Below are 11341 nucleotides of genomic sequence, written 5' to 3' on the forward strand. Positions count from 1 at the left end.
CATGGTAATGATTCTTGTTACGAGAACTAGTTAAAATTATGAGGTGGGCAAATTATAAAATTTTCTACCTGATTTCAAAACGGGGTTTAAAAATTTGAGCATCCCGGAAACTTGGGATTTATATTGCATATTCATGATATTAGCACTAAATCCAACTTCAACTACTGAATATTTAGTCTTTAATGTCTCAATTCAGGTCTATGGTTAAATGATGGCACAGACGAAGTGAACCAAACCTTCATTTTATTAACAACAATACATCTAGTACATAGCATGCGCTTGGCCACTTTTACACAACTCACAATGTAACTCATACTAGTAACAGACAGTAGTAACATAATACTAACAAAGGCAACATAGGCATTTCATACATTTCTGATCGTGATAAGCTTCTTCAGGCAGCCGAAGTACCGGAAATCTCAATAGACTTTACTTCAGGCTTCTTCTGCTCAACTTTAGGAACACAGACAGTAAGAACTCCATTCTCCATAGTAGCTTTCACTTCCTCCATTTTGGCATTCTCGGGCAATCTGAACCTCCTCAAAAACTTTCCGCTGCTACGTTCAACTCTATGCCACTTATCGTTCTTCTCTTCACTTTCTCTACTCCTTTCTCCACTTATCTGCAGCACTCTCCCTTCTTCTACTTCAACTTTGACTTCTTCCTTTTTAACACCGGGAAGATCAGCTCTGAAGACATGAGCTTCTGGGGTTTCTTTCCAATCGATCCTTGTGTTTGCTAATTGCGATGTCTCTCTTGCAGCATCAGAAACACCACCAGCTTGCTGTCCGGTTAGAGCTCCGGTAGAGAAAGGAAAGCCTTGGAAAGGATCCCAGATATCAAGAGAAAATGGATCAAAAACATTGCTCCTTTGGTTGCTAAAGAAACTTGGGATGATCGACATTTTTGGTTTTCTAGCAGAGAAAATTGAGAACTGATGAGAAAAGGGGTTTATTCAAAAATTGGATTTGCAAACAGAATTGACAAATTGCTTGGCAGTGAGTAAAACTTAAAGCTTGCTTTGCTTGTGATTGGTTTTGATTGATGAGCAGAATGTCATTGCTGGGTGGAATTTATAAAGAGGTTTTGCTTAGAATACATAAATTCTGGCCGAATCTTGAATTTTCGAGAAGCACCTAAAGAATTTACTTGTAGTTTCTTCTACTGGTTTCTACAAGCTTCTGGAAATTGACGGATCATCATCTAACCTTGATTGGACACCTAATAAAGCCCAGCCCAGCTCTATATATGACCAGGTGTCCCCAATTGTACTGTTTTCTTATGGAAACTGTCAACTTGGGGCGGTGGCGCAGTTGGCTAGCGCGTAGGTCTCATAGCTATATACTGAGTGATCCTGAGGTCGAGAGTTCGAGCCTCTCTCGCCCCAACATTTTTTAATTGTATTTTTCTTTCTTTTTCTGTCATTAGCTTCTTCTTTTTTTTTCTTATTTGTCGAGTTAATTATAGGGTTTGGAGTCTATGGACCTGAACATCCAGAGGGAAATTCAGTTTTCGATATGTTGGTTTGTCATTGAGATGGAGATTACAAACCTGATTGATATTCTTGAAGGTCTCCCTGCACTACCGGTCGATATGGAGTTTAGATCCGAGATATACCAAAAAATTTACTCTATGTGCACTCAGAGAGAGCCTCTCGGTAATTATTGTCAAACAGCTTTACGAAAAATATGCAGATGTTTGTAACAGTTACTTGCAGTCAAAAGTTTTACCAGCTATATATCCTAGAGAAGCATGATGATGATGTATCTATAAAGACAGGGTGTCTCGCTATCTGCATTCCAGTACTGAGGAGAAGCTGTTGAAAACAGTTCAAGGTGTGCTTAACACTACTGCTCAAACAAGTGCTTGAAGAGGGAGCAACACTCACTCTTGCTGGTTGCTGCCATGCCCTGCTAAGAGGTTACAAAAGTAAACTGATGATCTTTCTTTCGAGGTGTACATTTACTGTGCATGCAAATCCAATTCTTTATTTCTGGTACACACTTTAACTGCAAATAGACTTTGAAAACTTCAATTATTTTTCATCTTTTGCTTTTGATTACCAAAAACACCATGATGCAATCCTAAAATAGCGGCTACCATTGCTTGGTGGAATCACAATTGGAACTCCATGTATTTTCGTCACCAACAAGCTGCAAGTAATCACTAACAACACTACAGTACAACAACAACCAGTCCTTTAACCGTCAGATTAGCAGTTAGAAGAGAAACTCCAGAATCATCTTTTCCTTAAATCTAGTAACTAGATTGTAATAATCTTAACAAATCCTTCAGTTGTGAAGCAATTCAACATGACCTTGGAATACCTCCATTAGTTGAGGAACTTCTATATTTTCTCAAACTTCCAGAAAAGACTCATCTACCATTTTAAAGTGAATTTCTAGAAATCATCTCCTTAATCAGGCCCTTCTTACAAACTACAATCCTGGTAGCAGAAAACCTTGGGATCATAACATAACCGGAAGCAAAAATAAAAATGTACACAAAAACGAATACTTACCACTATACTACAACGACTTGATTTGTTAATTTAGCCCTGATTAAGTAAACAAAACATGAATTTGCGAAGAAGGATTGCCCAAATAATTTTCTTAATATCTAAATTCTTTCCAAGTCGGGAGATGTCTGGATCACCAAGTGTTCATCAAATTATAGAAATAAGATTGGTTCCTCCCTGACTCGTGAAGGAAAGAGTGAGTGAGGGAATCGAAATTTTTTAACATTATACAATCAGCTTGCTAATAGATCAGATTCTTAAGGAAGCGACCCACTTCCTCATTCAGATAGGTGAGTTTCCATAAAGAGTGTTACTGCTACACCCCACTTCAATCTCAAATTGAAACTATAGAACTCATTAAGACTTATTAAAAAGTCATCCTCCACATGCAGTCACACTATCACGTCTACACCATAGGGAAGGGACAGAGAATGAAAATCTCTAATAGTGTTTACCTTTACCCACCACAAATTAGTTGTCTCATTCGAAACCTTGATCATGGGATCTCCAGTCAGCAAGGTTGAGTATCCTTCATGGCAAGTTTAATATATGAGCTTAAGCCCCAACCCCCTCGATGCATTTTTAACTATCTCTTTGTACAAACCTTTCGTCAAAGATTGCGCGATATTCTCCTTGGACTTTATCCAATCAATGGAAATAACGCCGATTGAGATTAGTTATTTCTTAGCTTTAACTATTATAGCTTGGCTAACACAATGTATAGATATAGCTGGCACAGGCCTATGCCAAAGAGGAATGTCTTCTAAAAATCATCTTAGGCACTCGGCCCCCTCTCATGCTTTATCTAACGCAATACTCTCAGATTCCATAATGAATTGAGCGATATGTTTGTTTGGAAATCTTCCAACAACAAACCCACATGTTAGAGTGAAACCATATCCACTCGTAGACTTAGACTCCTCTGAGTCAACTATCCAGTTTGCATCATAAAGTCCCAAGGACAACAAGATACCTTTCATAAATCAAAAGAGTATTTTAGGTACCATAATACTCTACTCAGTGCATCTGAATTCTCTTGCTCTGGACTACAATTATATCCACTTAACTTACTCAATATAGGCAATGTCTGGACTCTTACAGTTCATTAAATTCATCAGACATCCTATAACTTTTGAGTATTCAAGTTAAGATACTCCACTACCCTTATTTTTCTTGAGACTACAAGAATAATCGTACGAAGTACAAGCAGGTTTACAATCAGACTGATTGTATCTCTTAAGCACAACTCAACATAATGAGAACGACTAAGACTTATAAATGTTTGATTATCTTCTAATCCTCATCCCTAAGATTACATCAAAAGGGCCCAAGTCTTTCAAGTCAATGTTCTCATTCAGTGCATGTTTTTAGTGGAATTGATCACATCTATGTTTGTATCAAGCATATCATCAACATACAAGCATACAATTACACAGACATCCTTAACAAGTTACTTGTAACATACTTGTCAGATTCATTAATTTAAATCCACTATCCATTATCACATGATTAAATTTTCCATGTCACTGTTTACGTGCTTATTTGAAAACCATACAAAGATTTTTCAAATTACAAACTTTGTATTCACAACCTTTCACTACAAAGTCTTCAGGTTGATCTATGTAAATTTCTTTACCTAATTCACGGTTTTAGAAAAAGCTGTCTTAACATCCATCTGATGTATCTCTACGTTCTTTATGGCAGCAATAACAATTAGTATCTCAACGGAAGTAATTTCCGTCACAATTGAATTAGAATCAAGGAAATCTACACCTTCTTTTAGTTTATAGCCTTTAGCTACCAACTTAGCTAATATTTTTTCCACAGTTTCATTCATCACCTATCGTTTCCTCTTAAAGACGCATTTACATCCCATGGTCTTACAACCTGGAGGTAAACTAGCAAGCTCCCAAGTCTGGTTCCAACGGACTGAGTCCATTTCACTAAATGAGCTTCTTACAGAATGGGGTTTCAGTAGATATCAAGGATTCTTTACAAGTCTGTGGCTCGGACTAAGCTAGGCATGTTATGAAGTCGGTTTCATAAGAAGTCTCAAGTCTAATTATTTTTTACTTCTATTAGCTCAACATCAACTTCATCTTCCTTTAAAATAAGTTCTGACTATTTGAAAATAAATCTAGGGGATCAACAACACATCTCTAATGAGGTACAGGTTTAGAATAAACATGTTCAAAGAACTCAGCATCCCTAGATTCCGTAATAATATTCACACCAATGTCAGAAAAAATCAGAACACACAACCAAAAATCTATTTGTAGAAGTATACTCAATATACCCTATACGAAAACACAATCAACATTTTTGGTTTCAATCTAGTTCTTTTAGGAAGAGGAATTACAATCTTAGTCAAACGCCCCCACACTTTGACACATTCATAAGAAGGTCATCTACCGTTCCATAAACCATATGGAGTTTCATCTGATTCTTAAAAGGGTACTTTATTCAGGATATACTAGTTAAGAGACTGCCTCCCCCCACAAGGCCGCAGGAATATCCTGAACTAATCAACATGGAAATTATCATCTCCTTAAGGATACGGTTGTTATGTGCAAGGCTTCTAATTGGTTTCCAACTTCAAGTTTATACATCTTAAGGCTTCTAAGGCGTCATCCTTATCCTAAGCAAGTATACAATATAGTACCTCGTACAATCATCTACGGAAGTTATAACCATCTTTTACCACAGTGATTTTGGGTTGAACTCATGTCAACTAGGCCTAACTGAATTAATTTTAAAGGCTCATAATTACTCTGAACATTTGTGCTAAAAGATTTTATAGCATATTTTGATTCTTCACAGATTTCACTTTTGTGTTCAAAATCCAAACTAAATTTGGGTACGAAGCCTATGCTAGCCAGTTAAGCATTGACTTATAAGTTTACGGTTCCAAGTCTACCACGTAAAACAATCAATCACACAAAGATATCACAAGAATCAATTACGTTCACATCATCAGTTTTTCCGTTAAGCTTATATAGACCCAAGTCCTATAACTCTTGCTTAAAAAATCACTGCCTAGTTACAACAAGTTTTCCAGATTCAATTAAGATCTTAAATATTTTCCATCTACACAGAACAAGATACAAGATTTTAGAATATGCTCGGAACATGAAAACTTCATTCAATGTGAGAATATTACAGATATGAGCTTCTGCTCGACCTTTTCCTTTTATGCAACCTCTATTGCATATGAGTTACTCAATAAGAGTTTCTCGACATCCCCTATCCTATGATAGGAGGTGAACAGGTCTCTGTTTCAACAAACATTCTTGGTGGCTCCAGAGTCCACCTACTGGTCTCTCACATTGGTTATTAAAATAACTTCCGACATCACGCCACCAAACTCGTTCTAGTTTGTTTCAACTAAATCAGCATTAACTTTCTACTTATTAAGGTTTTTATGTTGTCTACAATTTACTGCCGCGTGGACAGGAATTTTACAAACATAACACTCACCCTTAACTAAAGTAATTCTGGATTCAGGTTTACGAAATATACCTTTATCATGAAGACCATGCTTATAGTTGCGTTCGATGTTCTCACCTTTGCCATCTTTGGAAGATTTGTTTCCAACCACATGCAGCTATTAGCCATGTCCCTCGGAGATGACACCTTTATTAACAAATCACAATTCCAAATCAGAAAGTAAAATATGAGTTTTGAAGATAACATCTATATATACAAACTTCGTTTGAATCAGCGTTTCAAAAAACTCATGGTTACCCCCACAAAAATTAATTTAGTTAACAACAATTTTCTGCTCGTCAGAATTTTTCAGAAACGTTTTTCTGTTTTGTAAAATATCAAACAAATACTTGTACAACTCCAAAAATTCTGAAATTTTACGCGGGTAACTATCAGGATGTCTACTACGTTGTGTCAAAAGGGTTCATCGAAATTCCTTCTATATTAAAAGATAAAATTGAAACTCTACAGCTGACCAGAAATTCGTTTTTGTTTTTCACTCCACAATTAACATCCATGATTCACAAACCAATCAATCGTTTTCGATTATTACAAATACTACTGTCTTAAGATTGTTGGGTGCAATAATCAAAAACAAAGAAAAATCAAATAATCAAAAGTTATTGATACTTAGCTCCTTTATAATGGAAGTGATTGCTTTGACGAAACGAACAAGCTCCCCGTATCTCCGCAACAGCAACAAGGCAAAACTTTGGAAAATAGAGTGAGTCACGTGTTCAACACGCTGTCCTTAAGACATTAGCGCCCGGCTACACTCAAGAGTGATGCTATAGCCCTCACAGGACGGATATCTCTAGGATAAAACACCCTAATACACCTACTACTAGCATATGTAGTAGATGCTCAACTTGAGCTTGGCAACTCCGAAAAAACCGTTAAGGAAAATCGCGAATGCTTAAAAACCGCTATAAAATATTTTCCCTTAGGGGTCCCTCTAAAATATAGAGCAACCCCTTTCCCATAGATTTTACAAAAGTAGTGAATTTCTTTATATAATTGACAAATACAACTTAAGAAGAAAAACTCCCCGATGTGGGACTAAAAGCTTTATATAGTTTCTTAAAACTACTAAAAATTGGAAACTCCACGATATGGGACTAAAAAGTTTCATTCACAAAATAAAATAATAAATTATAATTTTTTATTAAAACTTTAAAAAATTATTTTTTTATTAATCGTTTTCCAACAGAATGTAAAATCTTTAGACCATCCCCATCTCTTGTAAGCCTCCGTTTTCTTTCCCAATTGACTTCACTCATTGATGCTGATCCATGTATAGCTTTAAGAAATCTGGTTGCAAATGACTAAACCCCATTTCTTTAACCTTTTCTACAATCTCTTTAAATTTATTGGCACTTTCTGTAAATGCTCTTGGCTGTTAGAAATATAAGTTTCAGGGGCACCTTCATTTCTCAAAAGCTCTACATTAATCTGTACATTGTAATGACATTTTGGTCAGACTGAACAATGGACAATTGCTTTCTTTAAAATCTGCCTCAGGATCGTATGGTCATTTGAGATGAAGTTGGCAAGATCAACTCCATAAATCCCTTCTGAATTAAAAAAAAAAATATGGTGTTAGGTTTTTATGGTTTTATGAGGGTTAGATGAGAGGAGAATTGGGCGCTTAAAAATGATTTTAGAAATGTGGGGTTGAGCAAATCCATAAGTTTTAAGTAGAGATAGTATACTGAATTAAGGATTCAATGTGGTTTTGAAATTGAGTTTCTTAGAAGCAGTAATAGCTTCATTTTCAGGCACTCCACATGAATTTAATTATCATATAACCAACTACAAACGCAGAATCATAATCAGAAGAAGAAGAAGAACCTTCACTGGGAGTAGCAGTAGAAAATGGAAGTAACCCCTAACCCTAGCCTTATTAAGAACATTTTGATTTTCTGTTGTTCTAAAGAGAAAATACTTAGCTGCTGCTGATGATGATGATGATGATGATGAAGAATCTCGATTGATGATGATGGCAGTTACTCATAATTCAACGATCGATACATTTTCCACTTCCACCAGAAAAAGAAAATTGTGATAGTGAATTTCAGTGGGAAGTAAAAGCTAAAGAACCCAAACTCGAACTTTTTTTTTTTGGGGGATTTTATGTTTCCCCTCAAAATAAATAGCTAGTTTGCATTATCCTTTTTAAATTCATAATAAGGGAAACCTCCTTAAACTTAGATGTCGCGTAACTGCCCAGTTAAGCGAGCATGTGTAATTATAAAAATATTAACTTTTTAAAACCCCAAAATGTCCTTTCATCAGACGGCCCAAACGCACGATTGAGAACTCTCCCCGATGCACATGAGAAACACGAGATAAAATTCACATCTCTTCTGCTTCCTAACATAACCAAAATAATTCCTTCATTTTACTCGTTCACTGGTCCTCCATTTTTATGTAACACCGAAACTTAGTGACCCAATCTTTAAGTAGGACGATGATGTTAAGAGCAAGTCTTATGATGGAATCCAACATATTCCAAATATGGAAAAATCATGAAATGTCAAGTCTAATGGTTTCCAAATTAGAGTTTTTCACAGAAAATCCAAGCAAGGTTCCACCGTTTCGTGAAAGGGTTCGTGGAATCCATCTGAACGCCAATAAGAATAGCGTTTTTTTTTTTGTCCGTAGATTTAGGATGAGTTGTTGAAATATAACGGCTGAAAAAAACGCTATTCTTAATAGCGTTTTTTTTAGCGCTATTAAGAATAGCGTTTTCACTATTCCACCACTACACTTGCACTTCCATCCACGGTTCCAAATGCTGAGGTGGCGTGGAAGATGGAAAATGGAACTCTTTCACCATAAGACTTGCTCTAAGTACGTCTCTTCGGCTACGGATCTCTGTGCCCAAAATTATCTGCTCCTCTATCCTATTCAACCATAGCGCGCCACGTGTCCTTAACATTTATCTCTTGATTTTATTGTTTAACGCCGTTAGATATTTATGAACTTTTCTCTTTTTGAAGCAACGCTTATGAACTTAATCACACAGGGAAATAAATGGAGTATATATTAAACATCAAATTGATTCTTCATCTCTTTTCATTTTTGTTATGTCATCCGAAATCAAGTTTGACACTTGACAGGAAAACAACTAGTGGTACCATGAAGCGGGAACGAAAATCTGAAATTGGGGTTTGGGATAAGGGGATGAAGATTACATCCGTGACCTTGATATTCAAATGCATTGGAGAATAATCTGGTGATCTCATGTCAAGAGTCGTAGATGTTTGATTCTTCTTGTAGGGGCGAAATATCGCGCATAGCTAAATCACAACCTCGCCCTAGCTAATACAATCATCAACACAAAGAAGAGAAACATTAGGCGAAGGGTAATCATGCGAAAAGGAAGCACGAGGAATAACCATGCGACAAATATAGCGCGACACCTATCAAGAAGAACACAAAGGAGCCATGCGATAGACAGCGACATCTCCCCAAAGCCTGGCGAATAAGACATATTGGACAGAGGTCAGCTAGCAGAACTCATGCACGCGAACCTAGTTGTCTTCCACCCAGATATTTGCCTATATAAGGATCCAAACAAGAGAGAAAGAGGGGGGACTCAGTGAGTAAGTAAGCAAACCACCAAGAGATAAACAAGTGTGTAAACTACTTTCATCTTGTATCTCTCCATTGTTGTATGAAAACTCACCTTGAATCTCTTGTAAGAACATCATATATTCAATAGAAAGAGTTTGTCAAGATCATATTAGTGTCAAAGTAGTGTATGATATCATTAATGTTTAAGTTTATCTTCATGACTTAGACTTTGTGTTCTTATCACTTCATTGGGTGTAGTTGTGGGATTTTCTACAACTACATTTTGGCACTAGAAACAGGGAGGATCATCCTCTCCTGCTAGTGAGTAGCTGGGAAACCGTTATCCCTAGGAACAGTTTACCATTCTTGGCAGAAAACATTACTTGAAGTATCCTTATCATCATAAAGTCTCGGTGAATACACCATCGTCTAGTTTGAAGAAGTGGAAGTTTGAGACTCATTAAAACCCTTGGAAACAAAGCTACGACAAATTATCTCTACAAAACAAGCTGAAACAAAAATCCCATCAAGTTTCTGAAAAAATCTTGTACAGCAGCATCTCTGGTTAACAAAATGGTACGAATCGCGTCAAGAGCATCCCGTTTCATCGCAACTCGAAGAAGCAATAGAGTGGCAGACATGAGAAGAGCTAGAGGCGAGGCTGATACTTCAGCTGATGGAGAAAGACGAGGAGCAGAACAACGGAATCGCAACCGCAGCCTACGCTCCACCATAGAGATAGATCAGCAGAATAGCGATACCATTCCCCAAGATCCAACACAACAGAATAACCATGGAGAAAAACTATGTATGGGGAAGGGAGCATGCATACAACCGATCTTGACACTATAGAGGATGAAGAGAAGGAGACACAAGAAAGAGGTAAGAACCCTGACAATGAAAACAACTTGACCATCCGACAGTTGAGGGAGCGCCTCGCACAAGATAGGCGAATCGAAAGAGAGCTGAGGCAAGGATTAGAACGGAGCAGAGCAAGAGATACGGAGTTAGCAGAAGAACGTGCGAACTTGGCAAGACAAAATGCCCTTTTAATGGAAGAAAACCACCGACTCAATGAGAATGTACAGACGCGAACTCATACTGGAGAAACTGAAACCCAAACAAGTAGAAGTTCGTCAAGGAGAAGGAGAAGACGTCATAGTGAGGAAATAGAAATACAAAACAATCATGATGAGTACGAGCGCGAGGTACGTGAACGAGAACGCGAAAGAGAAGACGCACGCGGCCTAGAAAGAAGGATATTGGAACGAAGAGAAAGGAGAAGGGATCGGGGAAGAAGAGAAATCCAGGAACGAGAAAGATATGATGGGAGAAGAGGAAGTAGTTCAGAGCGCGAGACCCAAAGATGCAGGAGAGAGACCAGTTTGGAATGGGAAACTATAATGGCTATAGAAAGAAGTATAATTGAACAAAGAGCACGAGAAGCCGTTGCACAAAGAGAAAGAGAACAAGCTAATGCAAATCAAACCATATTGCAATAGCTCGAGGAACTAAAAACAACCATGAAGAATAATAACAGGCGAGGAAGGAAAATGAAACTGGCAGAGGCAATTGAGGAAGCAGAACGATCTTCATTCTCACGTGAGATATTACAAGCTCCCTGATGAGTGCCAAATATTGTATATATTTATCCCTTTTTGTTGGCATTTTAACTCATCTTTTATGCATTAATTCTACATTTTATCCCATATTCTGTATTTTCATTGTTTTCAAGAATAAATATTTTTATTAATTAAT

General features: G+C 37.1%; 2 protein-coding genes and 1 non-coding gene across 3 annotated transcripts; 2 read left to right on the plus strand and 1 right to left on the minus strand.

Moving 5' to 3' along the window:
• Nucleotides 1-226: 226 nt before the first annotated feature.
• On the minus strand, nucleotides 227-1092 carry LOC113312045 (17.8 kDa class I heat shock protein-like). The gene has a single exon (XM_026560818.1). The coding sequence runs from the start codon at nucleotides 902-904 to the stop codon at nucleotides 395-397; it is 510 nt and encodes a 169-aa protein (XP_026416603.1). The 5' UTR covers nucleotides 905-1092; the 3' UTR covers nucleotides 227-394.
• A 206-nt stretch (nucleotides 1093-1298) lies between these two features.
• Nucleotides 1299-1387, plus strand: TRNAM-CAU. The gene is given in 2 exon segments: nucleotides 1299-1336; nucleotides 1352-1387. It is a non-coding gene; the product is annotated as a tRNA-Met (tRNA).
• A 9002-nt stretch (nucleotides 1388-10389) lies between these two features.
• On the plus strand, nucleotides 10390-11085 carry LOC113357899 (octapeptide-repeat protein T2-like). The gene has a single exon (XM_026601393.1). It carries the CDS (start codon nucleotides 10390-10392, stop codon nucleotides 11083-11085), a length of 696 nt encoding a protein of 231 aa, XP_026457178.1.
• Nucleotides 11086-11341: the final 256 nt, after the last annotated feature.

This window comes from Papaver somniferum, chromosome 1 (assembly GCF_003573695.1).
Source record: "Papaver somniferum cultivar HN1 chromosome 1, ASM357369v1, whole genome shotgun sequence".
NCBI lineage: Eukaryota > Viridiplantae > Streptophyta > Magnoliopsida > Ranunculales > Papaveraceae > Papaver > Papaver somniferum.